The sequence below is a fragment of the Carassius carassius genome, chromosome 27, assembly GCF_963082965.1.
Source record: "Carassius carassius chromosome 27, fCarCar2.1, whole genome shotgun sequence".
In the NCBI taxonomy this organism is placed as follows: Eukaryota; Metazoa; Chordata; class Actinopteri; order Cypriniformes; family Cyprinidae; genus Carassius; species Carassius carassius.
This window is the reverse complement of record NC_081781.1, coordinates 18,954,294-18,981,504: the sequence shown is the minus strand read 5'-3', so window position 1 is coordinate 18,981,504 and position 27,211 is coordinate 18,954,294. Positions and strand designations below refer to the sequence as shown.

General features: G+C 37.5%; 1 protein-coding gene across 1 annotated transcript; it reads left to right on the top strand.

Annotated features, from left to right (window-relative positions):
- The first annotated feature begins 12,132 nt into the window (after nucleotides 1–12,132).
- On the top strand, nucleotides 12,133–24,314 carry LOC132106954 (opsin-5-like). Its single transcript, XM_059513074.1, has 6 exons — nucleotides 12,133–12,192; nucleotides 12,342–12,396; nucleotides 20,414–20,576; nucleotides 22,087–22,214; nucleotides 22,632–22,966; nucleotides 23,337–24,314. The coding sequence occupies exons 1-6, from the start codon at nucleotides 12,133–12,135 to the stop codon at nucleotides 23,997–23,999; spliced, it is 1,404 nt and encodes a 467-aa protein (XP_059369057.1). The 3' UTR covers nucleotides 24,000–24,314.
- The last annotated feature ends 2,897 nt before the right edge of the window (nucleotides 24,315–27,211 follow it).

Genomic DNA, 27,211 nt, shown 5'->3' with positions numbered 1-27,211 from the left:
CAATCGCATCCACTCGACTCCGCGTGCCACCGCGACGTGGGTCCGAACCGCGGAGCTTTGACGAATGATCACGGATAAAGCGGATGAACACCTTTGGCTTTCCGAGGAGAGGCGAGGCTAACGGCTGTCATGGTAGGAGAGTGATGTTGGAGATGTTGGATGGAAGTGATCAATCAGGGTTGTTTGAACCCACTTGGATTTTTCTAAGTGATGACATCGAGTGTCTCCTAGCGAGCAGGTGCATGTGGATAAACAGCGCGCAAAGGAGGCAGGTGTGGACGCGAGAGTTTGGTGCCGATGAGACAGAGTCTGAGACAGAGCAACCCGAGTGTCTTGCGATTATGCGCTTTTCTGTGTCTTGCGGTGGCGTTCCTCGTGCATATACCCCATTCACTTGTTGATTGTTTGTAACCCTGCCTCGAAAAGTCATGTTGGGTTTGGTTTTGGTTTTATTAGTGAATGAAAGAAGCTGAAGGCTTGTGCGCTTATTTGCTGAGGGTTGCGATTCTCTTCGCACAAAGTCGTGTGCTGTAACACATGTTGGTTGAAAATTTGCATCTCAGTGTTGCTTTGGAATGTATTTTTCAATGTTTAATAATTAATCACCATGTCTGCTACAAATGAATGCAGTTTATAAATCTGCAACTTATTCCTAAACTATGCAAATTATTGTCAAACACAAAGAGTGCTATTACAATCGACCCCACTTCTTGGGTGGTTTGTAACACCAAATAAATACAATTTATAATTTTCCTTGACTTTATTATGATAATCAAATGTACTTGTTTTAGAATGATTATGACTTCCCTTCGCTTGCTTCAGTTTGTTTCCAGATGTTAAACATATATAAACTCTAACAACACCAATTTGCTATAAAAATTTTGGGGACAGAATATCAGCTAAACCTTATAGAAAGCTATCTATTTACTTAATCATACTTTGTGGCCAAATGTGTGCCCAGAAGTGAGTTAAATATGAAAAGACCTCACTCTGAAGGTATCCTCATTTGTAAAAACTGCATAAAAATAAAGCAAATAAAAGTTGCTTGAAAAATGCACAAAGTTCTCTTTTAGGGTTAGTGTGTGGGTTAGGGTTACAATAAATAATTATTTATTACTAACAGAGGCTACACTCTAAAAATGATGTCTCATTAGACGTACTGATTTTCTGGAGTTCAGCTATCCAGCTACAGAGACTGTCAACACACTCTCAGCAGGTAAATGATTTATTTCTTAAAATGTCAATCATATTTAACTTTCAAATTGCAATTGGTTTCTTACAAATCATGTCTTTTTCTCTTTTAAGTTTAAGAGAACATGTAAGTGTGACCAGCCCTGTTCAGTTAAGGATACTTCACTCCTCTTAATCACTAAGTAACAAAAATGTTTTATTTATTGTACTTTTTTTTTATTTGTTTAAAAAAAATGGAATGATTCGCATGTAACTCTGAACTCAATTGTGTATTTCAGATGCTGTCACATCCTACAACCTCCTCATCTGCAGAGAGAAACAGCCATTCAATCACAGCAAAATACACATAATGATTACAGGCATCATAGAGGATTATGGAAATACAGAATTTCACTGAAACTTGGTCCACATTTCACTATTTCCAGTTTCTATTTTGTGTTACTTCTTTAAGTATTTATTTATGTTTAATGTCAATTGTCATTTTTGCTACAAATACACGTCATTAAAAAATAAAAGTACCTAATTGACACATTGTTGTTCTTGTTGTTGTTTTTATGTAAAACCCTAGATACTACAGGATACTGTAATACCAGGCAGATAGAGGCGTAAAAAACTATATTAATAAATAATATATACAAATAATAGTAATGAAAATAAACTATCATTAAAAGGTTATTTATAACAAGGTTTTTAAATCCTTCATATGTTTTCACAGAGCTTTTACTGTCACCTCAGCTGGATGGTGGTCATGTGATAGTGATAGTTTCAAAACTCCCGCCTGATGTAATTTTCTTAACCACTGAAACAGAGACAACACCCATACTGTGAATATTTAAAATATTCCAGTAATCTGAGAAATATCTTAATCTTTATTCAGTGCATAGTATACTCCCACCCCCTTTTTCACAAAATCTGAGGTTTTGCTAATGCATTTGTTTAAGTTTATTAATAACAGACTCTTGCTCAGCCTGAAGTGTTTTGGAGTTCTCGGATTCAGCACCCACAGATAGAGAGGTCATGTCTAGTACCACCCTCATGACCTGATTTTTTTTTTCAGGTGCTTGTCAAGGGGATTTACCTGTGTACACCTACATATTCCAGGCATAGATGGACTGTGCATCACATGCCACAGATATTTACATTTACATTTAGTCATTTAACAGTCGCTTTTATTCAAAGCGACTTACACATGAGAACAATGGAAGCAATCAAAAACAACAAAAGAGCAATGATATACACGTGCTATAACAAGTCTCAGTTAGCTTAAACGCAGTACACATAGCAAGGGCTATTAAATAATATAATAAATAAAAAGAAAACATGGAATAGAAAAAGAATAGAGCAAGCTAGTGTTAGAGCTCTTTTTTTTGCTTTTGTTAATTGTATAATAAATGAAAAGAAGACAGATAGAATACAAAAAGATTAGAAAGCTAGTTAGAATTTTGTTTAATAAATGAAAAGAAGACAGATAGAATACAAAAAGATTGGAAAGCTAGTTAGATTTTTTTTTAAAATAGAATTAGAATAGTGCTAGAGTTAGAGGGTCAAATAAAGATGGAAGAGATGGGTTTTAAGCCGATTCTTGAAGATGGCTAAGGACTCAGCTGCTCGGATTGAGTTGGGGAGGTCATTCCACCAGGAGGGAACATTTAATTTAAAAGTCCGTATGTAACGATATAACCTTCATATTCTTCCGGACGAAGGAGGCGGGAACCGGCGGACAATCAAAAACATTTTAATAACAAAATAAACACAAAACAGCGCACCAGCCCCTCACGGACGACTGGTGCGCATAAAATAAAAACCAAAACACAACTAAAAGCCCAGGCCTGGTCCTCTCTCGTCCTTCACTGTCGTCGCTCCAGTTTTATATCCTTCCATCTCCTCCATGGGCCTCGAGACCGGTGGGACGAACAGGTGTAGTTCATCTCCAATCACTCCCCCGGCCTCGCTCCCATGTCCCTCGGCCCCGCCCCACTCGTCACACCGTAATAGTGACTTTATTAAACTTTCTTGTGCTTCTTTTGGGATGGCACAATCAAGCGACGTTCACTTGCAGAAGGCACATAAGGCTGAATTAATGAATTTAGGTAAAGGGGTGCAGATTCAGTTGTGGTTTTGTAGGCAAACATTAATGCCTTGAAATTCATGCAAGCAGCTATTAGTAGCCATTGCAAATAGATAAACAGAAATATGACGTGTATTCTTTTTGGCTCATTAAAAATGTATCTTGCTGCCATGTTCTGGATTAATTGTAAAGGTTTGATAGAACTGTCTGGAAGACCTGCCAAGAGAGCATTGCAATAGTCCACCCTGGACAGAACAAGAGCTTGAATAAGGATTTATGCAGCATGTTCCGAAAGAAAGGGTCTGATCTTCTTGATGTTGAATAAAGCAAATCTGCAGGACCGGACAGATTTAGCAATGTGGTCTGAGAAAGCTAGCTGATCATCAGTCTTAACTCCAAGGTTTCTGGCTGTTTTTTAAGGAGTTATGTTGATGTGCCTAACTTGATGGTGAAATTGTGATGAAATGATGGGTTTGATGGGAAGCACAAGCTTGTCTTGGCAAGGTTGAGTTGAAGGTGATGGTCCTTCATCCAGCAAGAAATGTCTGTTAGACAAGCTGAGTTGCGAGCAGCTATCGTCAAATTATCAGGATGAAATGAGAGGTAGTTGATTGTCATCAGCATAGCAGTGGTATGAAAAGCCATGTTTTTGAATGACAGAACCTAGTGATACCATGTAGACAGAGAGGAGAAGTGGTCCAAGAAATATGCCCTGAGGCACCCCAGTAGTTAGATGTTGCGACTTGGAAACCTCACCTCTCCAAGATACTTTGAGTGTATATACATATTTGAATGCATATTTGGCTGGTTATTTAATGTACTGTTTAAACGGAAAGCAGTCATGAAATGGAACCAGACATTCATCAACAGTGATATGGGGGCCTGGATTGTGAAGAAAGGGAAGCGCTGGACCCACTTGTCCCATACATCCAATATTGCTTCACGTTTGTCATGCTGTCATTGGCCCTGTCCTGTTTCTTTAAAACCTGTAATGTCTTTAGAGACATGGTGGCTGAAAATATTGACCTTCCAGTGTCAGCATTCCAAAGGCTTGCTATTGCTTCTTCTTTTGACTTGTACACTCCTGCCAAAATGAGCAACCCTATGAGGGCTTGTAAGTCAGTCACATCAAAGTCCCCGTACATGCTAGAGAGAGAGAGAGAGAGCAGAGAGCACAAAGAGCCCTGCTGTTTGCTCCTCAAATGTAACCCATGAAAATTATGTTTTTATTATATTGACCTCAATATCACCCAAAATTAATTTTATGTTTACTGGGTTGTCCCCATTAAAGGGTTAGTTCACCAAAAAATGAAAATTATGTCATTAATGACTCACCCTCATGACCTCTGTTCATCTTCGGTACACAATTTAAGATATTTTAGATTTAGAGAGCCTTCTGTCCCTCCATTGAAAATGTATGTACGGTATACTGTCCATGTCCAGAAAGGTATTAAAAACATCTTCAAAGTAGTCCATGTGACATCAGTGGGTCAGTTAGAATTTGTTGAAGCATCGACAATACATTTTGTTCCAAAAATAACAAAAACTACGACTTTATTCAGCATTGTCTTCTCTTCCGGGTCAGTTGTGAGTGCGTTCACTACAGTGTAGTGATATCCAGTTCGCGAACTAATCATTCCATTTAACCGGTTCTTCTTGAACCAGTTCACCAAATCGAAACTGAATCGTTTGAAATGGTTCGCGTGTCCAATAAGCATTAATCCACAAATTACTTAAGCGGTTAACTTTTTTAATGTGACTGACACTCCCTCTGAGTTCAAACAAACCAATATCCCAGAGTAATTCATTTACTCAAACAGTACACTGACTGAACTGCTGTGAAGAGAGAACTGAAGATGAACCCCCGAGCCGAGCCAGATAACGAACGAAAGATTGACTCTTTCTCGAGTCAAGAACCGGTTGCATCGGCTTTCAGATCACCAGTAGTGATGGGAAGTTCAGTTCTTTTCCGCGAACCGGTTCTTTCGGACAGTTCGATTCAATAAACAGGTTGAAAAAAAACGTTCACTGGTTCTTTTGCGCTCGATGTAATGATGTCATTGGCGAGGATTGCCCTTCATTCAAGCCTTCGGTTTACCCGCGATCATAACATTAGCAAAGCATCAGTTCAGAATCAATCACCAAAAGAATCAGTTCGGTTCAGACGCTCTGTGTGTTGGTGTGCTTCACACTGAATCACGCATGCGCAGTTATCATCAGCTCCTCAGTTCTCGAATCGGACGCATCCAACAGAAACGGTTCTCGGTTCAGTGTACTGTTGATCCGAAAACCGATGCAACCGGTATCATAAGAAATGTCCAATTTTCGATGCTTCAACACATTCTAACTGACCCTCTGATGTCACATGGACTACTTTGATGATGTTTTTCTTACCTTTCTGGACATGGACACTATACCGTACATACGTTTTCAATGGAGGGACAGAAAGCTCTCAGACTAAATCTAAAATATCTTAAACTGTGTTTCGAAGATGAACAGAGGTCTTACGGGTTTGGAACGACATGAGGGTGAAATATTAATGACATAATTTTAATTTTTGGGTGAACTAACCCTTTAAATTAGAAAAAGACATTAAAGGGCACCTATTATGCAAAATCCACTTTTACATATACTGTTTGAACATAAATGTGTGTTTGCAGTTTGTGAACACAACCACCCTACAATGATAAAAATCCAACCACTCCTAATTCTTTAATCGGCTTTAAACTTTAAACAGGGAAGTCGTGGCCTAATGGTTAGAGAGTCGGACTCCCAATCGAAAGGTTGTGAGTTCGAGTCCCGGGCCGGCAGGAATTGTGGGTGGGGGGAGTGCATGTACAGTTCTCTCTCCACCTTCAATACCACGACTTAGGTGCCCTTGAGCAAGGCATCGAACCCCCAACTGCTCCCCGGGTGCCGCAGCATAAATGGCTGCCCACTGCTCCGGGTGTGTGTTCACAGTGTGTGTGTGTGTGCACTTCGGATGGGTTAAATGCAGAGCACAAATTCTGAGTATGGGTCACCATACTTGGCTGAATGTCACTTCACTTTCAAACTAAGACAGTCTCACTAGGCCTGCCATTTTGATTCTCATGCAGTGTGATGTCACATTGCATAGGGCCGGGACACAGGCGTTGATTGACAGCTCTGCATTGCTATTGTTTCACTCTCAGCGATTGTGAACTGCCCTGCTTTTTCTCCACGCTCGAGCAGCTGTAACATCAGCAATGTCTCGTAAGCAATCCCGGTGTTCTGTGTTTGATTGTAAGACTGAACATAAGAGTCTTTATTTACATTTTTCGGAGCTATTGAGGACACTGTGGATCACTTTCATTTTTCACGGTAATGCGCATGTGCATTTGGCTTTTCCAAATTTGTTATTTTGGGCTGAAACTTCACAGACACATTTTTGGGACACCAAAGTATATATATATTATATATATATATTTATATATTAGTGGTGGGCATAGATTAATTTATTTAATCTAGATTAATCTCACTTTGATCTTGAAATTAATCTAGATTAATCTAGATTAAAATGGCTCATTCGAATTCTGCCGAAGGCATTCAGAATATGTGTGTTACCCAAATAAAATTGACAAACAGTAAGTCTTTGAGAAGGGGTTTATCAAGCTAGGTGGTGCATTAGAAAAGGGGATCATCTCCTGTTTCCAAAATGCATCACAAAGTGCCTGAAAAAGCTGTAAACTAATTCCACATTGCACAAGGTGCAAACAACCCTACGCCTGTTACACACATACTCCGTCTGCAGTGCGTATGCGTTGCATATTTTTTTATGCACCCATGTTAACGGATTCCAGGAGCGTTGCGTCTGCAGCAGTGCAGCGATCGTTTACGTACCGAGTAGTGGACTGCAAACGCATCCTGTGTGAAAGCACATCCATGCTGCACCACATACGTAACGCACATGGACTGCATACGCACTGCAGACGGAGTATGTGTGAAACAGGCGTGAGCAGGGCCGTAGCTGGGGTCAGCAGGGACCCGGTGAAGTTTGTACCAGTAGGCCCTGTTTGAAATTGTTTAATTTGAATGTTCGTTTATTTTTTTTTATTTGTGCTATTTACACAATGTTTAAGTTTTTTCAAGTTTGTAGGTGTCAAGGTACAGAAACCAAATAATTAAATGTAAAATAGCACTGTATAGTCTTCAATGTAAAAATGAAACCTACATTTCTCACATTATTACAGTTTTGCTATATATATCAAAAATTATACCTGGTGTCTGAATAATTTTTGGTTTGACTGTTAAAACTACAAATTAATTCAGTCAAGAGCAGTGAGTGATTTTCATTTTCATTTTCTTGGATTAACATTACAGCAGACAGTAGCTAAATAAGGTGCGGTCACTTTAAGAGACAACGAACGCATCCAATATAATACACATCCCATTTTTTTCCTCAACTGTTTACTTTCACTTAAGAAATTACTGACAGTTTTTTCGAGCATAATTTCCAAGGTGGATATTTTGACATTTTGTATGTATTTGTCGGCACAAGAGCAAAAATAAGCAAATTCGATGATCAAGCGTTTTGGAGACGCCTTTCTCTGCGTGAGCCCTGACCACCAGAACACTGCGAGTACTGAATTGGGCTCTTTCATATCTTTTTGTTTGTTCAAACTGCGATTTGTATTCACTGCAGAGAGTATGTGATGTAATGCTAAATTTCTCCAAATCTGTTCTGATGAAGAAACAAACTCATCTACATCTTGCATGGCCTGAAGCTGAGTAAATATCCAGCGAATTTTCTATCTTTTTCTATTCATATAATTCAAGACATTTGAGAGTTATAAAATGGCTTTCATAAACTCATGCCCCCCTATGTGTGTGTGTGTGTGTATGTGTGTGCTTTGGATGTTCTGAAGTTGTTTTTAATAAGAAATATAAGATGTGCACATCACAGACACCAAACACTCCAGGCTGTGGTATTTTTAAATAATCTTGTAGTAACAGGTGTGGAGTGAAGTCATTTTGAGAGGAAAATCTAGTTGTGTTAATACATTCACTCGGTTATTCCGTTTAACACAGGGTTTAAAGAAAAGCAAACCCCAACAACCCTTTGGCAGTACGAACATTTGATCTCAGGAATAACATATCAAGACTTGACAAAGATGAGTGTGTGTGTGTGTGTGTGTGTGTGTGTGTGTGTGTGTGTGTGTGTGTGTGTGTGTGTGTGTGTGTGTGTGTGTGTGTGTGTGTGTGTGTGTGAGTGTGTGTGTGTGTGTGTGTGTGTGTGAGTGTGTGTGTGTGAGAGAGAGAGAGAGAGAGAGAGAGAGAGAGAGAGAGAGAGAGAGAGAGAGAGAGAAGAAAGATGACATACCATAATGACAGAACAGAAGTGAGTGACAGGATGTTGTGATGCCATCTGTAAGTTTCTGTAAAATCTGTAAAATTCAAAGTCATGAAGGAAGGAAGGAGCTTGTTTGTTGTTAATATGTTCACAGAATATGTTTATATCACTTTCAAAGCGGCTTTATGGTGTGAGATTCAGATTGTATTTGTATCTGAACAGTGCCTAGGAAATATTAGGTCATCAGTAAAACAGTACTTTTTTCCCCTTCCTGCAGAGTGTATAGAGGTTTTTTTTTTTGATGACTTGTCTTAGAAAAGAACTTCCCGTTTGCTAATATAAAAAAAAAAAACATGAAAGCGATTTTACTCATAAAATGGATTTGGGAAGAACATAGTGCAGATCTGAGATTATCGCTCTCTGGAGGCGTTTGAGTGTGCAGACTCAGCCTTTAGCTCCACTGCTGATCAGCTGCATGTGTGCATTTGAAGAAAGCAGGGAAGAAATTTTTGAATATTTTTGCAGATGGGATTTAAAGAACTTGACAATTAGCCTAATGAAAGTTAAATGCTAAATGCAGTGTTTACTGTTTTCCGTTTACTAGGAAGGATGCCTAATTTTTTTTTTTTGATATGACTGAACATGCGATTGAAGGATAACTGAAGTACTGTCAGCAGATTTTCACAAATTCCCTCTCACTCTGTAACTCTGTTCCCAGACAGGTTAAAGAAATACAACCCGAATTCCGGAAAAGTTGGGACGTTTTTTAAATTTTAATAAAATGAAAACTAAAGGAATTTCAAATCACATGAGCCAATATTTTATTCACAATAGAACATAGATAACGTAGCAAATGTTTAAACTGAGAAATTTTACACTTTTATCCACTTAATTAGCTCATTTGAAATTTAATGCCTGCTACAGGTCTCAAAAAAGTTGGCACGGGGGCAACAAATGGCTAAAAAAGCAAGCAGTTTTGAAAAGATTCAGCTGGGAGAACATCTAGTGATTAATTATTAAGTTAATTGATATCAGGTCTGTAACATGATTAGCTATAAAAGCTTTGTCTTAGAGAAGCAGAGTCTCTCAGAAGTAAAGATGGGCAGAGGCTCTCCAATCTGTGAAAGACTGCGTAAAATAATTGTGGAAAACTTTAAAAACAATGTTCCTCAACGTCAAATTGCAAAGGCTTTGCAAATCTCATCATCTACAGTGCATAACATCATCAAAAGATTCAGAGAGGGACAAGGCCGGAGACCTTTATTGGATGCCCGTGGTCTTCGGGCTCTCAGACGACACTGCATCACTCATCGGCATGATTGTGTCAATGACATTACTAAATGGGCCCAGGAATACTTTCAGAAACCACTGTCGGTAAACACAATCCGCCGTGCCATCAGCAGATGCCAACTAAAGCTCTATCATGCAAAAAGTAAGCCATATGTGAACATGGTCCAGAAGCGCCGTCGTGTCCTGTGGGCCAAGGCTCATTTAAAATGGACTATTTCAAAGTGGAATAGTGTTTTATGGTCAGACGAGTCCAAATTTGACATTCTTGTTGGAAATCACGGACGCCGTGTCCTCCGGGCTAAAGAGGAGGGAGACCTTCCAGCATGTTATCAGCGTTCAGTTCAAAAGCCAGCATCTCTGATGGTATGGGGGTGCATAAGTGCATACGGTATGGGCAGCTTGCATGTTTTGGAAGGCTCTGTGAATGCTGAAAGGTATATAAAGGTTTTAGAGCAACATATGCTTCCCTCCAAACAACGTCTATTTCAGGGAAGGCCTTGTTTATTTCAGCAGGACAATGCAAAACCACATACTGCAGCTATAACAACAGCATGGCTTCGTCGTAGAAGAGTCCGGGTGCTAACCTGGCCTGCCTGCAGTCCAGATCTTTCACCTATAAAGAACATTTGGCGCATCATTAAACGAAAAATACGTCAAAGACGACCACGAACTCTTCAGCAGCTGGAAATCTATATAAGGCAAGAATGGGACCAAATTCCAACAGCAAAACTCCAGCAACTCATAGCCTCAATGCCCAGACGTCTTCAAACTGTTTTGAAAAGAAAAGGAGATGCTACACCATGGTAAACATGCCCCGTCCCAACTATTTTGAGACCTGTAGCAGAAATCAAAATTGAAATGAGCTCATTTTGTGCATAAAATTGTAAACTTTCTCAGTTTAAACATTTGCTATGTTATCTATGTTCTATTGTGAATAAAATATTGGCTCATGTGATTTGAAAGTCTTTTAGTTTTCATTTTATTCAAATTTAAAAAACGTCCCAACTTTTCCGGAATTCGGGTTGTAGCTCACAATAAAATTTCTGTGAATAACAACTGTTGGCCTTAGTCAGGGTAATGTATGCAATCTGTTTCTACTTTTGTCTACTATATAACATTTCTTGACAGTTACAATCGGTAACAATTCTGACTTTTTTTTGTAATTCTGATGAAAAAGTCAGAGATAAGAGAAAGAAAATCAAAATGTATTACTTTTATAACAATTATGTTTTTTTTTCTCAGAATTGCGTGAAAAAAGAGATACTAATTCAGAATTGTGAGAAAATAAGTGTGAATTGTGAGATAAAAAGTTAAGTTGTGAACAGTTTTTTATTCCATGGCAGGAAGAGCTACAAAACTGCAGCGTCTTCAATGGATATAGACTGAGCAGCTGAGAAAACATCTTTCGAAATAATTTTTCAGTAGACACAGATGTGACCTAGTAAAGACAGTGGCCTCATTTCATCCATATATAATTACATTATTGGTCTACCCTGACTAAGGTCTGTTGTGTTTAAATGTATGCATTTTGTGGATGCATTATCTACACTTTTTTCACTTCATTAGTTCTCTGGGATCCTGACCTTGGCGATGCTTGCACTATATTCTCTGATTGAGCTTTCGGCTGTTTTGGTACCGAGACAAAAAAGACCTTAGACACCTTAAAAATGCAGAAAGCATTGAAAGCTTTTTATGTTAATTTGAATAAAAGCACATTTTAAAAGGTTGTCATTCTTTTTTTATATTCTATTATTAAGGAAACAGATTTGCAAATTGGTTGAAATGTAAAAAAAAAAAATCTAATGTTTTAATTTAGCTTTTTTTATGCACCCAGTCAAATCCATTAAATAATGAGACTCAGTATCCTGTAAATTATATCAGTAGTAATATTGAGGCAATTCATTATAAACCCATAATATGTATTCTGAATCAGACATATCGGTTACACTTCATTTGACATTTACATTACATTTACATTTAATCATTTAGCAGAAGCTTTTATCCAAAGCGACTTACAAATGAGAACAATAGAAGCAATCAGATCAACAAGAGAACAACAACAGTACAAGTGCCATGACAAGTCTCAGTTAGTCTAGTAAAGAACGCATAACCAGGGCTTATATGTATATATATATATATATATATATATATATATATATATATATATATTAATAAATAAAATAAATTACTGACAATAAGGGAAAACACATGGGTTAAGGTTAGGTTTAGGGTTATTACCCAGTTATTGTAGTTATTATAATAAAATTTTTGTATGTACATGAAGAACAATACAATAAAATTAAGTGCTGCTGACATTTTTGTTTTTGTATGTGTGAAAACTTGAGTATTTATTATTATTATTATTATTATTATTATTGATCTCTCTCTCTCTCTCTCTCTTTCTCTCTCCCCCCCTCTCTCTCTCTCTCTCTGTGTGTGTGTGTGTAATAGATGCCAGGACTGGACAACAGTACCTTCCAGTCTAACATCCCAGTGGCTGCTGACATCACAGTGGGCATAGTTTACTCCCTTTTTGGTAAGAGAAAGACATTTTTTTTTTAATCTGCATTCTCATCAACTTTGTTCTATGAACCATAACAGAATTACAGGTTTCTCATTTGCTTCTATTTAATCCACATGCAGTACACATCAAGAATTGACTGCACTGTGCTCTGATCTTAACATAAGTGCACAGGTGAACAGTTCTGCACTCTCAATGTTTATATCTCCAATGCTTTTGATGGTGTATGTTTGTTAAACCCATGCAGGTGATAGTAAGTGATACAGATTACTTTATATTTGTGATTGTGAATTTGTTGGAATTCACTAAGAAGGTATTGTGCTGGCTGATAGGGCCTTTTGCTTGTGTTATTTTAATATCTGAATCACTGAAGCAATTTTGCAAATCAGGTAATGACACAAACAGGCCTGTGAAATTGGGGCTGTTTGTGCAATCTGATCGCAATTTAAAGGCTTCATTCAAATAGTACTGAATAAATGGCACATGTACACAAATATGCAGTATTTTCACATATTTTGTTTTTTGCCTTTCTACAATTGATAGATTAAAATAGCAATTAATTTAGCAATTGCATTCTTAATTAAGTCACTCATAAAATATATTAGATAGCATAGCCTCCATCAACCATACTGTTTGTAGAAACTGAATGTCTGATATCTGTAACACTGAATGTTACAGATACTGTTATGATCATTGCTTTTGTCTTGCCAAATGCAGTATGCTGCCAGCAATATTTCATTTGCTGTTTACATGCATCTTTCTGATTAGTTTAAGTGCCGACGATGCAGTTGTGAGGGGCTGCATCCATGACCCACAATAAAAACTCTCACGCACAGAGCACATTTATTGATCTAGCCAACTCTCTAAACCGAATTACACAATAAGTCACTCAAGCAGAAGTTTCTACTCCTGATTTTTCTTTTTCTGTATTCTTAAATATAAAAAATTACTGATGTTACTGCCATGATGCATCTGCATAGATGTTTATATGTAGAGAAATCAAAAAATTCAAATGTTTAAAAAAAAATAACAATAATAAATAACTCCAGCGGATATTATGAGATAATGATCTGATCAGAAAATATGTACATAATTAAAAATGTGTTTTACTTATAATATTTACACCAGCCAAAATGTATTCCTGTGATGATTTTTAGCATCATTACTCTAGTCTTGTCACATGATCATTCAGAGATTTTGCTGCTAAAACAGTTGTGATGCTTAATATTTTTATTAGGGTAATATAAAATTGGGGTAAGAAAGATAAAAAAATAAAAAAATAAAATAAAATAAGATTTATACTTTTTATTAGCACGGACACAATAAAATTGGTAAAAAAAAATACAGTAAAGACATTTAGAATCTTACAAAAGATTTATATTTCAAATAAACGTTCTGTTCATCAAAGAATCCTGAAAAAATATTAATATCATGAATTAATTTTTGAGGAACAATAATAAAAACCATCATTAAAAATTTTGCACCAAAAACAATTAAATAATCAACATATTAGAATTATTTTTAAAGACTGGAAAAATGGCTTCTGAAAATGTAGCTTTGCCAGTTGACAAATCCGTAATGTATATTATCTCTTTTAAATATATTTTCTTTTTTTTATCTCAAAATGTGCATCTTTAAAGTTTGAAAATTAGATGTTTATCTGCTTTCCACACAGGGCATCCAAGATGTAGGTGACTTTTTTTCTTCAGTAGAACACAAACTGAGATTTTTAGCTCAAACCATGCAGTCTATCACTCTTATAATGTAAGTGGAGGGGAAACACGGCAAAAATAAACGAAAAATATACACAAACAAAACCAAATTAAACCCTGCGGCTCATGACGTTACATTGATGTGTAAAGTCACAGAACATTCGGTCTGTGCAAGAAACTGAACAGTATTTATATTGCTTTTCTACATCTGATTCACGCAATGTGCAAACTGTTAGAACTCTCCAGAGTGTGTTCTCTAGTGGAAAATTGACATTCTATCTACAATCTCAATTAGGAGTATATTTCTTATAAGTGTGCAATCTGCCATAAAGCAAGAAGAAGAAGCCTCTTAACGTGCCTGCTGCTAAGAACGCACACAGGAGAATTCGAACAGTTTGCACTGCAAGAATCGGAGGTAAGAGGTTCCTTGTACAGACCAATCGTTTTGTGTCTTTACATATCAGTGTATCGTCACAAGCCACAGGGATTAATCTGGTTTTGTTTGTTTTATTCTATGTTTTAGCCGTGATTCCCATTTACTTACATTTTAAGACTGACAGACTGCAACTTTTTCAGTTAAAAATCTCAGTTTGTGTTCTACTGAAGAAACAAAGTCACCTACATCTTGGATGCCCTGGGGGTAAGCAGATAAACATCAAATTTTAATCTTAAGGTGAACTATCCCTTTAATACCCTCAATATAAGTTAATACGATTATTTTAGTGTCTTTTAGTAATCCACAATAAAGTACTTTGCACTTTACCGCATCACACACAAACTACACACACTCAAACAAACAAAAGATCAATTTCTGCTACCACGCTCACTAAGACATGCACACAAAGGCCCTTCTACAGTAAATAGCCTTTTTGATAAATAGATGCTGAACTAACTGTAAAGCTCTAACATATGGAATTTTTGGCCTTGTGTTTGCAAATGTGCTACATACTTTGTGTTGTCTGTATGTGAGTGTATCATATATGATTTAAAGAGGTCATATGATGCGATTTCAAGTTTTCCTTTCTCTGTGGAGTGTTACAAGCTCTTGGTGCATAAAGAAGATCTGTCAAGACTAAAATCTCAAATCCAAAGAGATATTCTTTATGAAAGTAAAGAGTCAGCCACTCCTACGGGTCATTCTAACCCCCCCCCCCCACACACACACATGTCTGCATCACGATGCGGAAAGATTTGCATAACACCGTTCAAAAGTTCACGCAATGAAAAACATAACTTTTATTCTCATTGTTGTCGCTGGCACCATGTTGTGGAGAAGCTGTGTTTTTTTTCGTTGTGAAAGCGAAACTACTTAGTTTGGCCTTCCAAAAGAGGACACGACTAGAAATCAGTGGATAACTTGTATTTACAACACTGTTCCAGAACAGTTCTACCCAAATATTTGGGCAATGCATTTTCCGGAGGATGAGGACTGTTTCCTGTGAGAGTAGCCTTCAACTTGATGTTTTATTAACAAATTTCAGGAGGAGCACTCGCAGATAATCAATGCAGCCAATTCACCATCATCTATCCAACCACCATGAGAGAGAACCACTATAAATAATCAAAGTAGCCTTACCTTCATTCTCTCTAGTCTTTCAGCATCCCTTCACCATCCCAACTTCTAACCGTCGACCTATTCTGGGTGGGGAGCACTCAGCATTCAGGCCGATGCTGAGCTCGGAGCCCTCTCCCTGGGCAGCATGTCAAATATGCATACTATTCCTCTCACTTTATTATCTGCAAGGCAAACTCGTATAACCGGTGTCTGTTTCTTTAAACTGGGCCAGTTCCATATTTGCAAGGACAGTCTGGTACGTCTGACTCTCAGTCTGCAAGTAGTTTAAATATGTTAAGGATTTGCCACTGATGATTCAAACGCAAGTTTTGAGCAGTGTAGAGTATAGCTTGTTATTTGTTGTTTCCCCGATCACTAATGCAGACATGGTTTTATGTTTACATAGCACGATTCGCAAAGCAACGTGTAATAAGACAGTGTACGTGATTATAATCAGTATTTATGTCACCAGTGGATGCAACAAATGCCTCGTTTGGAATGGGTTTTATTGTTTTTGTCTTGTCATGCTGGATCATCACTATATGGTGAGGGGCATAACATTTCCATCACAAGCTTGAGGCATTCATCCAATCAGAATGCACTGGATAGTTGGCAAATCAGAGAACACCTCGCTTTCCAGACAGATGAGCTTTTTAAAAAACGATGCATTTCAGAAAGTGAAGTTAAAGTGAAAGTGAAGTTATAGTCGTAACATTTGCCAAGTTTGGTAACCCATACACAGAATTGGTGCTGTGCATTTAACCCATTAAAGTGCACACACACAGCAGTGAGAAGTGAACACACACCTGGGGCAGTGGGCAGCTGTATATCTAGTGCCTGGGAAGAGAGCCCTGTTTATTCACTCCTTTCTTCCTACTGTACAACTCCTGCCAGCACTGAGACTCGAACCTGCGGGTTACTGTACATGTCCAACTCTTTAACCATTAGGCCACAGCTGTCCCATAATGTACAGTATGTGGAAAATAATGTGTTTTTTTTAATCTTAAACCACATAAACACATTTCATTACACCAAATATACAAAATAATTTTCTTTTTAGCAACATCATATGACCCCTTTAAACTCTCTTTGATGAATGCTTGAACTGAAGGTTAAGCCTTGATCTGTACACAAAGCTTGAACTCAAATAAGCATTTTCATGTTCATGTTGTTTTTTTTTGTGCTGTCCTCAGTTTGCTTTGATAGAAAACGCTGTAGTGCCATAATGTTTCATTTGAAATGCACTGTGGATCTCTGCAGTGTTTAGTAATTATTTATGTGAAACATACTGTCTGTGGAGCACTACAAAACATCTTACAATCCTCCTTGGTCTTATTTATTTTTTTTTTTTAATTAGATACGTGGTTGATGAGCGTTCACTTTCAGCATCATAATTACTGATGCTTTAGGTGCCGAAACAATGGAGAATTGAGTGCCAGAACACTTGTCTGCCAAATGCTAATTGGCTTTTTCAATTCGACATACAGAGCACTGACCTTCTCCTTTATTCTGTCTCTCTTCTGTTTCGCTCTCTTTCATTCACTCTCCTTGCCTCCGTACCCTTCCTCTTGTCAGCTTCCTCTTCCTTTCAGCGAAATAAGGATAAGACTGTTGTTTATATCAGGCTGGTAGATTAGCACCTCGGTGGAATACTTGATTTGATTTGCAATCAAACCATTGAACCATCAAATATTTGTGTACAGTGGCTGCTGAACTGTATATTTTACTGTTTTCTATTACAACATTGCTACTTCAGTGTGTCTTGCATTACTGACCATATAGTGTTTTCTATGTTTAATGGAGTATGAACCATTTTTTATTATTATTATTTAATTTTTTCAAACTGCGATGAACTGCGAAGATTTCAGGAATAATAAATTCAGGAATTGAAACCAACATTTTTTTTTTGCTTTGCTTTTTGTTTTAGTTTTTTAGCGATATAGTAGTTTCAGCCTCAGATGTTATGCCCACGGACCGTCTGGTGCTTAACGTCTGATGCATATGGCACACAAAAGTGGAGACTCTTCAGGAGTGTCGAAATCGTCATTGTATTGTTTGAATTATACAGGATTTCCGGGAGACGTGACTCGTTCTTTAACGTTCCACCTGGAAACAAAGTTACCGTGATGCCAAGCCCCTCATGAAAGAAGAAAGCCGTAGTGTTTACAACTGTGACGATGAGCACTTATCAGGATCAACTAAGTGCTGGATTCTCAAAAGTATATGAAATACTTAAAGTTTGCAGCATAGAATCTTTAAAATACATCTCAGAGTTTTTTGACAGCATCACTCTGTCAGGTTTGTGTACATTGTATATTTCATTGATTACAGAACTCAGTATTGCATGCTTTACAACTTAAGCTTATTATTTCAAGGTATTAAAGCAAGGTCTGAGCCTTCATTTGTGTGTGCTGTTCCTTTACAGAAGGTCTCACAGCACATCTGAAGCTTAGGCACTATAGATGTAAATTTGATGAGATTTCCTGACAGTACTGTATATAAGGTTTGTGATCCTAAGGGAGATTGTTGTGAAAATGTATTTCACAGTTGGCTTAATAGAATAAATATACATTTATGATATAATTTCTATCATATTTTCATAAATCATAAATGTGATGTTATCCATTCTGAGGCTGACTTAATAATAATGTAATCTTACTGGAATATTCCTTTAAATTGTTGTTATGCGAGGAAAAGTCAGGTTTTAAGCCTGAGAACTTTAAATCTATATGATATAGGAGAGTCTATAGAAAAGGCTGAACCGCTAATACAAAGCTTAGCAATATAAAATCAATCCAAATATTGTTAAATCTAAAAAAAAAATAAAACATAACAGTCTAATCTTACATTAACCAACATTTAAGCTATTTAATGGCCTGTTTCTGGTCACAAAGTTGTCATACAGCATACAAACAGCATTTCCAAGAATTTCATAATTGGCATTTCATCAAGCACTGTCCTCTTGTTTACTGTAGCTTGCTCATTTTTACAAAACAGAATGAATGAGAGATTTTCAATAAAACAAAATGTTTATCAAATTATAAAAAAAGACTAAATTAATACTTATTATTTTAATTTGCCATTTCCTTTAAATAAACAATTTTATGCCATAATGACTCTTTTTTTATGCCATAATGACTATTTTGCCATACTGACTCTTTTTTGACTGTATGAAGTTCAATTATCGTTACTGTCTGCTTTTGAAAAGCTTTTGACTTATTGCTCTACTGTCCTATCTATCAGACAATGAGACAAACTCCCCACCCAAATTTGCAGCTAGCATTTGCCTCACAAAACTGATTTCAGACACACTTCTGAGGCAGCATAATGGTTTAGTGATCTACAGCCAGTGTTGGGCTCGTTACTCAAAAAAATGTAATTTATTACTCATTACTAGTTACAACTTAAAAAAAATTACAGTTTAACCAATAAAATCAAATAAAATCAGAAATAAGAATAGTGTTACTATAATTTATTTGCTACCTATATATACGATTATAAAATTTCATTATGTATTTTATCAAACAAAACTTTTTTTTGTTTTCTAAAATGATTTTTACTTTACTTTTTATATCAGGATCAAAGGGATGTGGATGGGTAAGCCATGTAATGCCAGAATAAAGTAATGCCACAAATTCTATAATGCCACAATTTACACATTGGTGTTCAGATCATCCTTTCTTCTCATAAAATCAGACTTCATGTGTTCACAAGTCATGAATAAATCTAGGAATTATTGGATTGTTGGACTTCAAAGTAACTAGCCCAACAGGCACAAAAGCATCATAAGATGATGATATTTAGTTAAATTACAGTTGATATTTAGTTAAATTGGTTGACCAAAATTCAATGTCAGTTCAACGTGTAATGTCAATGTTAATGTTATGTCTAATACAGACATCAGCTGATGTTTATATTTGTTGTTTGTTGTCAACATTTTGTTGAATGTCATCAGCGTTGTTTAAATTTAGTAGACAACAGGTTGTGTTCCTTTCGGTACAGGTCTTCTGTATGTGCTTTGTTAAATATAAAGCCGTTTTCAAGAGATCTTCAAAGGAGATATCAAAGATAATGATAAGCGATGTCCATGCAGGCTGATATATAAAAGCCTGCATTTGTTTTTTACTAACACTCTATTAAAACTGAATTCCAAGAACAAACACAACTAGCTATGTTAGCTGATTGTCTTAAAAGTCCATAGATATAGGCATCAGTTCATACTGCAGTCAACACTTTCTCCAACAAGCCGATGACCAGATGATGCTCGACATACACTTCATGTCTTTGATTCTCCACAAACTGACTTGTGTTGTGTGCAAAATGAACTTCTGGTTCTAAAGTCAGTTCTGTCAAAAAATAACTTGTTTCAAGTCATTAGCTTAAGTCCAAGAGACATGACCAGCATACAGTCAAAGTAAAGTTTCAGCTGTTTCAAAACTCATCTTTAAAGTATGTGTAACTTTATGTAGCAGAACAACCTTGAAAGTCTAATGTTATTTTACTAATAAGTCAAAAACTGCTTTTCTAAAAACTCCTGAGGGAACCCATCACTACAAAATGCGAATTCTCTGCTGTCTTTTGGGACTACAGACTGCAGTGCCAAATATCTTTTCTGCAACACTTCTACTTTTATCAAGAATTTACAAATGAGAGCATGGGTCAATTTCAATATGTTGGTGGGTGAAAAATGAAGCTTCAGAAATGATCTTGTGAAATTTTTCACTTCACCATACCACAAATTCATCTTACATTTTTGGTTTTGCAGGTGTTTTTTCGCTCTGTGGAAACAGTATGCTGCTGTATGTGTCCTTCATGAAAAAGCACCTCTTAAAACCAGCCGAGTTCTTCATTGTTAACCTGGCCATCAGTGATCTGGGCATGACTCTCAGTCTCTACCCCCTCGCGGTCACCTCAAGTCTCGCACACAGGTACCACAAAGAAATAAAAACTAGGAAAAAGACAGAGCAATGACAGTTATGGACCCGCATGCAGATGTTCCTGCAGTGTACCTACAACAGCAGGACCCTGCTTCCAAGAGATTCAAGACCCTTACAATTTTTATATTGGTTTGTCTTGAGTTTGTAAAAGTTGATTTATTTTCTTTGCTCTCCCTTTCTTTTAGGGCTGCTCCGATCACGATCGGCCGATCGTTATGCGCATCTTGTCAGTAAAGCCGGTGTTATGCCCAATTTTGACCCCCTGCCAAATTATTACCCCCCTAGTATTGGTAGGTTTAGGAGTAGGTTTGGGAGAGGGGTTAGGATTAGGGGTGGGGTTAGGATTAGGCAATCAGGTAGCGATTTGAACGAGGGGGGTATGATCGGAGCATCCCTACTTTCTTTCTCTTTCTATCCCTCCATATCCTGTATAGACATAATAATCTATCACTTTACTTCAGTTTATCATGTTTCCAAGGCAAAATGGTTCATTTAATCCTAGCCAAAAAGGCACACACACATTCAGTTCAATGCGCCATCAAGACGAAACTGGCCAGTAAACGCAAAGATAATAATGATTTTTGAAGACATGGAAAGAATGTAGGAGACAGACTAAATCCAAGGGCTCCTTTTGAGCGACTTACAGATAGAGCACATGTCACACATAAATCCAGACCACAGCCATCAAGGTTAAACTGTCCTTTACTTCAGACTGTGGTTAAGAATGACAATTGCAGTCATTAGTTTATGTGACTTCATGCTGCATCTGAAATGTACTGTAAGTCAGAGGTGTGCCCAAGACTTTGTCCCTTATTTATGTCTTTGAGTGATGGATTGTACATCAGGCTACAAACTAACCCAAAGCACATATGAATCCTAATGGAGAATGTCTTTTAATAGAGGCCCTTGAAATGCTTGATGAATAGGCTTTTAAACTTGCTACCCTTGTCTTTTGTTGTTGACATCAGGGGATGTGTATCCAGTCAAACTCGATGACAATTTGGTTATTTACCATTTACTGTTATTTATGCATTTACAAAATTCAGTTTACTTATTAAGTATATGTAATTTTCATTAATGCATTTTTAATACATTACAGTCCTTGAAACATTTTTGCTGAGTTGTTATGATTTTAATGTTGTTATTTTTAGTTTAGTTTTATTCTGTATTGACTTTTTATTTTATTTATACACTTTTTATATCTTTTTTATTATTCTGAAGTATTAATTCTTTTTTATTTTTCTTTCACCTTGTCATAGTTATTTAAAGCAATTTGAATGATCAAATGTGCTATATACTTAATCTTGCTTTGCTTTTTCTTAATATAGCATATTGACATAGTATACAAGTATAATGAAGAAGGCTGTTATTAAATCTATTTGCAAGGCAAAAGTGGTGATTTGACTGACAAGAATGCATTTTAAGGAGGACTACTTTGCAAACAACCACTGAAGATCCTTTGATTTAGCTTTTTCTTACTGAGTGCCGTTTCTCTTTGCAGATGGCTTTATGGAAGGACAGTGTGTGTGATCTATGCCTTCTGTGGTGTTTTGTTCGGAATCTGCTCTCTGACCACTCTCACTATACTCAGCACTGTTTGCTGCCTCAAAGTCTGCTATCCACTTCACGGTAACCTACATTATATTTTTTATTATGTTAAATACAGTGCAAAAGTCCTCAAGTAACAACTGAATCACTATTGGTTTGGTTGAGAGAATAATTCAATGACTCACTCATATAAACATTCACTTGTTTTGTTCCTTTATGAATTAGTGCTTAAATAAAATTAACAATTCAATCACTTATGAAAGTCACTTGTCCTTAAATAAATTTATAGTTTTATTTATTTTATACTTTATTGTTTTGCACTAATATGATGATTGGTTGGGTTTACAGAATAATTAAATGACTTACTCAGATGGTCACTTGTTTTGTTGCTGCATGAATGGGTGCTTTGATGAATTCATAGACTGAATGATTCAATGACTCACTTATAAAAGTAACTTGCCTTTAAAATAATATTACATCATATGTGTTTATCTGTAGGTAATAGATTCACCTATGAGCACGGTCGTGTGCTAATAGCATGCGCATGGGCCTATGCACTCATGTTCGCATGCTCCCCCCTCGCCAACTGGGGTCAGTATGGTCCTGAACCCTATGGCACAGCCTGCTGTATTGACTGGGCCTGGTCCAATCACGACTCAGTTGCCCGCTCCTACACCTCGGTGCTCTTCATTGCCTGCTACCTGCTGCCATGTGGTATCATCATATTCTCCTATACACGCATACTGCTCACGGTCCGTGAGTCCCACAGAGCAGTGGAGCAGCACATCTCAGCGCAGACACGCATGGGCAGTATCCAGGCCATCATTGTGAAGGTGTGGTGTTCATTCTTTTTTTTTTCAATACAACTATACTGAGTACACTATTGTAACACAATGTTGTATAAAAGTTATGCCAAAGGTAAAAGTCTGTGCTTTCCTTATGATCAATTCAGTGTGTTCTTGCTGAATAAAAAGTATGAATTTCTTGCAATAAATGTCTTACTAACCCTATCTTTTGAACATTAACATATATATTTCCAAAATATTAATGAGTTAGAGTTTTTGATTGTGTTGGAAAAGCTGCCAACATGAGCCCAACGTGCACTCCTAACTCCTTCCATAATGTTAAAGGTGATATACCATGATGGCCCTCACAAAGTATTGCATGAAGCCTCTATCCTGGTCTTTCTCTATCTTTGTCCAGATGAGTGTGGCGGTGTGTATAGGATTCTTCACTGCATGGAGTCCATATGCACTAGTGTCTATGTGGGCAGCATTTGGCCATTTGGAGGACATTCCGCCCCTTGCTTTCGCCATCCCTGCAGTTTTTGCCAAATCCTCCACCCTTTATAACCCTCTCATCTACCTCTTGCTCAAACCCAACTTCCGCCACCTCCTCTGCAAGGACATGCGCTCCCTGCAAGGGGTTTGCATGCACTACTGCCTGTGCCAGTGTTTTCACCTCTGGAGCTACCGCCCATCGCTAGCCCTCAATCTGCGGCCCCTACGGCGACGAGGCAAATCCATCTCAGAATCGAGGGGGAGGCCTGTAGGTCTGTTTCATTGCCCTTGCGAGAGGTGCAACGACCCATTTGAGCAGTTTAGGCACTACCCACGCCACTGTCCCGTCAACGTGAACACTGTGCAGTTGTCTCTGCAGGACAGCACCGAACCCGAATTGGAGCTGGAACTGGAACAAAAACCCACAGAGATAAAAGAACGTAAACCAAAGAGCCAGACAATGGAGTGTAAGAAATCTGTAAGGGTGATTGTGAGGGGGCGGAAATGTTCCGAGATTGACAGTCTGGAGATCACTTTGGAAACGTTGCCTGTACACAGCAAAGCTGCCAAAAATGCCAAACCATAACACCTGAGCCTATGCATGGGTGTCTGGTTAAACGCATGCAGTGCGTGTGTGTATTCACTTGTCTTGGAGTGGAGCAGACTTTCACATATGCCTCAATTAAGACCCTGACAACAAATGACTTTCTGAAGTATTATTGATTTGATTATTGTGTTGATTTGTCAGTAATGACAATGATTGTTTTTTAAAGGAAAAAATGGTTTATTATGAACAACTGACAAAATATTAGTGTTTTTTTAACTCAATGATTTTTTTTTTTATGAAGTGTACACACGTCTTGGCTACCTGCTGCGGGGCTGAACACATATGCATTCTTGAAGTCACTTTGGTTAACATGAACAGTACTTTCTACAACGTGTGCAACTGAAACCTCCTTTCAAATCACTTTTTACAAATGGAATAGTTAGCCCTGGATCATTATAAAACCCGGTTAAATTAAATCCTGCATTATTTTGCTTCATTTCATATTTCATATTGCTTATAATTACCTAGGGTTAACCATTAATCCTGGGTATTCATATGCTGTTTCAACCCGCATATTCCTTAATCCTAAAATAATGTTCTTATTTGCATATTTGCAATGTCAGTGTCATTGATTTGATAAAAATAGCACCAATAACAGCTTTAGCATTGCGCATTTTCATATTATACAGGTGCTGGTCAAATAATTAGAATATCGTCAAAAAGTTTATTTATTTCACCAATTCCATTCATAAAGTGAAACTTGTATATTAAATTAATTGATTACACACAGACTGATATATTTCAGATATTTATTTATTTTAATTTTGATGATTATAACTCACAACTAAGGAAAATCACAAATTCAGTATCTCAGAAAATTAGAATATTGTGAAAAGGCTCAATATTGAAGACACCTTGTGCCACACTCTAATCAGCCAATTAACTCAAAATACCTGCAAAAACCTTTAAATGGTCTCTCAGTCTAGTTCTGTAGGCTACACAATCATGGGGAAGACTGCTGACTTGACTGTTGTCCAAAAGATGACCAATGACACCTTGCACAAGGAGGGCAAGACACAAAATGTCATTGTAAAAGAGGCTGGCCTAGCACATTTATAGAGAGGTGAAGGGGAGGAAAAGATGTGGTAGAAAAAAAGTGTACAAGCAATAGGGATAACCAAGCCCTGGAGAGGGTTGTGAAACAAAACCCATTAAAAAATGTGGGGGAGATTCACAAAGAGTGGACTGCAGCTGGAGTCAGTGCTTCAAGAACCACTACGCAAGAACGTATGCAAGACATGGGTTTCAGCTGTTGCATTCCTTGTGTCAAGCCACTCTTGAACAACCGACAGTGTCTGAAGCATTTAGGACTGGACTGCTGCTGAGTGGTCCAAAGTTATGTTCTCTGATTAAAGAGATTTTGCATTTCCTTTGGAAATCAGGGTCCGAGTCTGGTGGAAGAGGGGAGAGGCACACAATCCACGTTGCTTGAGGTCCAGTGTAAAGTTTCCACAGTCAGTGATGGTTTGGGGTGCCATGTCATCTGCTGGTGTTGGTCCACTGTGTTTTCTGAGGTCCAAGGTCAATGCAGCCGTATACCAGGAAGTTTTAGAGCACTTCATGCTTTCTGCTGCTGAACTTTATGGAGATGCAGATTTCATTTTCCAACAGTACTTGGCATCTGCACACAGTGTTCTTAATTGGCCAGTAAACTCTCCTGACCTTAACCCCATAGAAAATCTATGGGGTATTGTGAAGAGGAAGATGCGATATGCCAGACCCAAGAATTCAAAAGAGCTGAAGGCTATCAGAGCAACCTGGGCTCTCATAACACCTGAGCAGTGCCACAGAGTGATTGACTGCATGCCACGCTGCATTGCTGCAGTAATTTATGCAAAAGGAGCCCCAACTAAGTATTGCACATTAAGTAACTGCACAGAGTGCTGTACATGCTCATACTTTTCATGTTCATACTTTTCAGTTGGCCAAGATTTCAAAAAATCCTTTCTTTGTATTGGTCTTAAGTAATATTCTAATTTTCTGAGATACTGAATTTGGGATTTTCCTTAGTTTTCAGTTATAATCATCAGAAATTAACATTTGAAATATATCAGTTTGTGTGTAATTAATGAATATAATATACAAGTTTCACTTTTTGAATGGAATTGTTGAAATAAATCAACATTTTGATGATATTCTAATTATATGACCAGCACCTATATATTGTAGACTGTATTATTATTTTTTCCCTGAATGGACTGAATGATGAAATGAAACACTCTCTTCTTCAAACATTTTCCATTATACAACAGGCTGACTGTGCCTGAAAGCTTAGGCTGACTTGATGTCTTGTTGCCTTTTCAGGCAATGACTTTGCAGGTAGTTTGTGCATGAAGTCACCTCACAGACAGACTTCTGAGGCAAAATAACAGTTTAATGATCTAAAGTGAAAGTGTTGACATTTGCAAAGTATGGTAACCCATTGGTGCTCTGTATTTAACCCATCCAAGTGCACACACACACAGCAGTGAATAGGAAACACACACACCCAGAGCAGTGGGCAGCCATTTTGCTCCAGCACCTGGGGAACAATCGGGAGTTCAATGCCTTGCTCAAGGGCACTTCAGCCGTGGGTATTGAGGGTTGAAGAGAGCACTGTTCATTCACTCCTCCCACATACAACTCCTGCCGGCACTGAGATTTGAACCTGCAACCTTCAGGTTACAGGCCAAACCACTACAAACCACTTGCTTACCATTAGGTCACAGCTGCCCCCTAAAATACATTTTAGAGAGCTTTGATGATAAATTCATGAGAGCTTTGATGATAACTAAGGGAATATCTAATTATTACAATACTAATTTCTTGCTAGTAATTAGTGGAAAAAGTGGAAAAAGTTGGTTGAATTTACACAGATTGACCACCAACTGGAATTTTCAAATTATACTTTTATTTTTGTAGCTTAAAAGAAAAAGGAAAAGAAAAATATAAAAATATCTAAATTTGTGAGTTATATTTTGGGGTGAACTATCTCTTTGTGACAGAATCAATCAAATGCACAGGATTGTGGGATATCAAAGGCAGTGAAGGACACAGCAATGCTGCTTTAAAAATCACTCAGATAAAGGCATCTCAGGAGACAGAAAATGAAGCTAACATTGGACCTCGATGCCTTCCTTCCATGGAAGGTATCCTCCAAAGGCAGCATTTTCCAGCTTTTGGATGCAGCCACAGTGTTTCCAAAACATGTG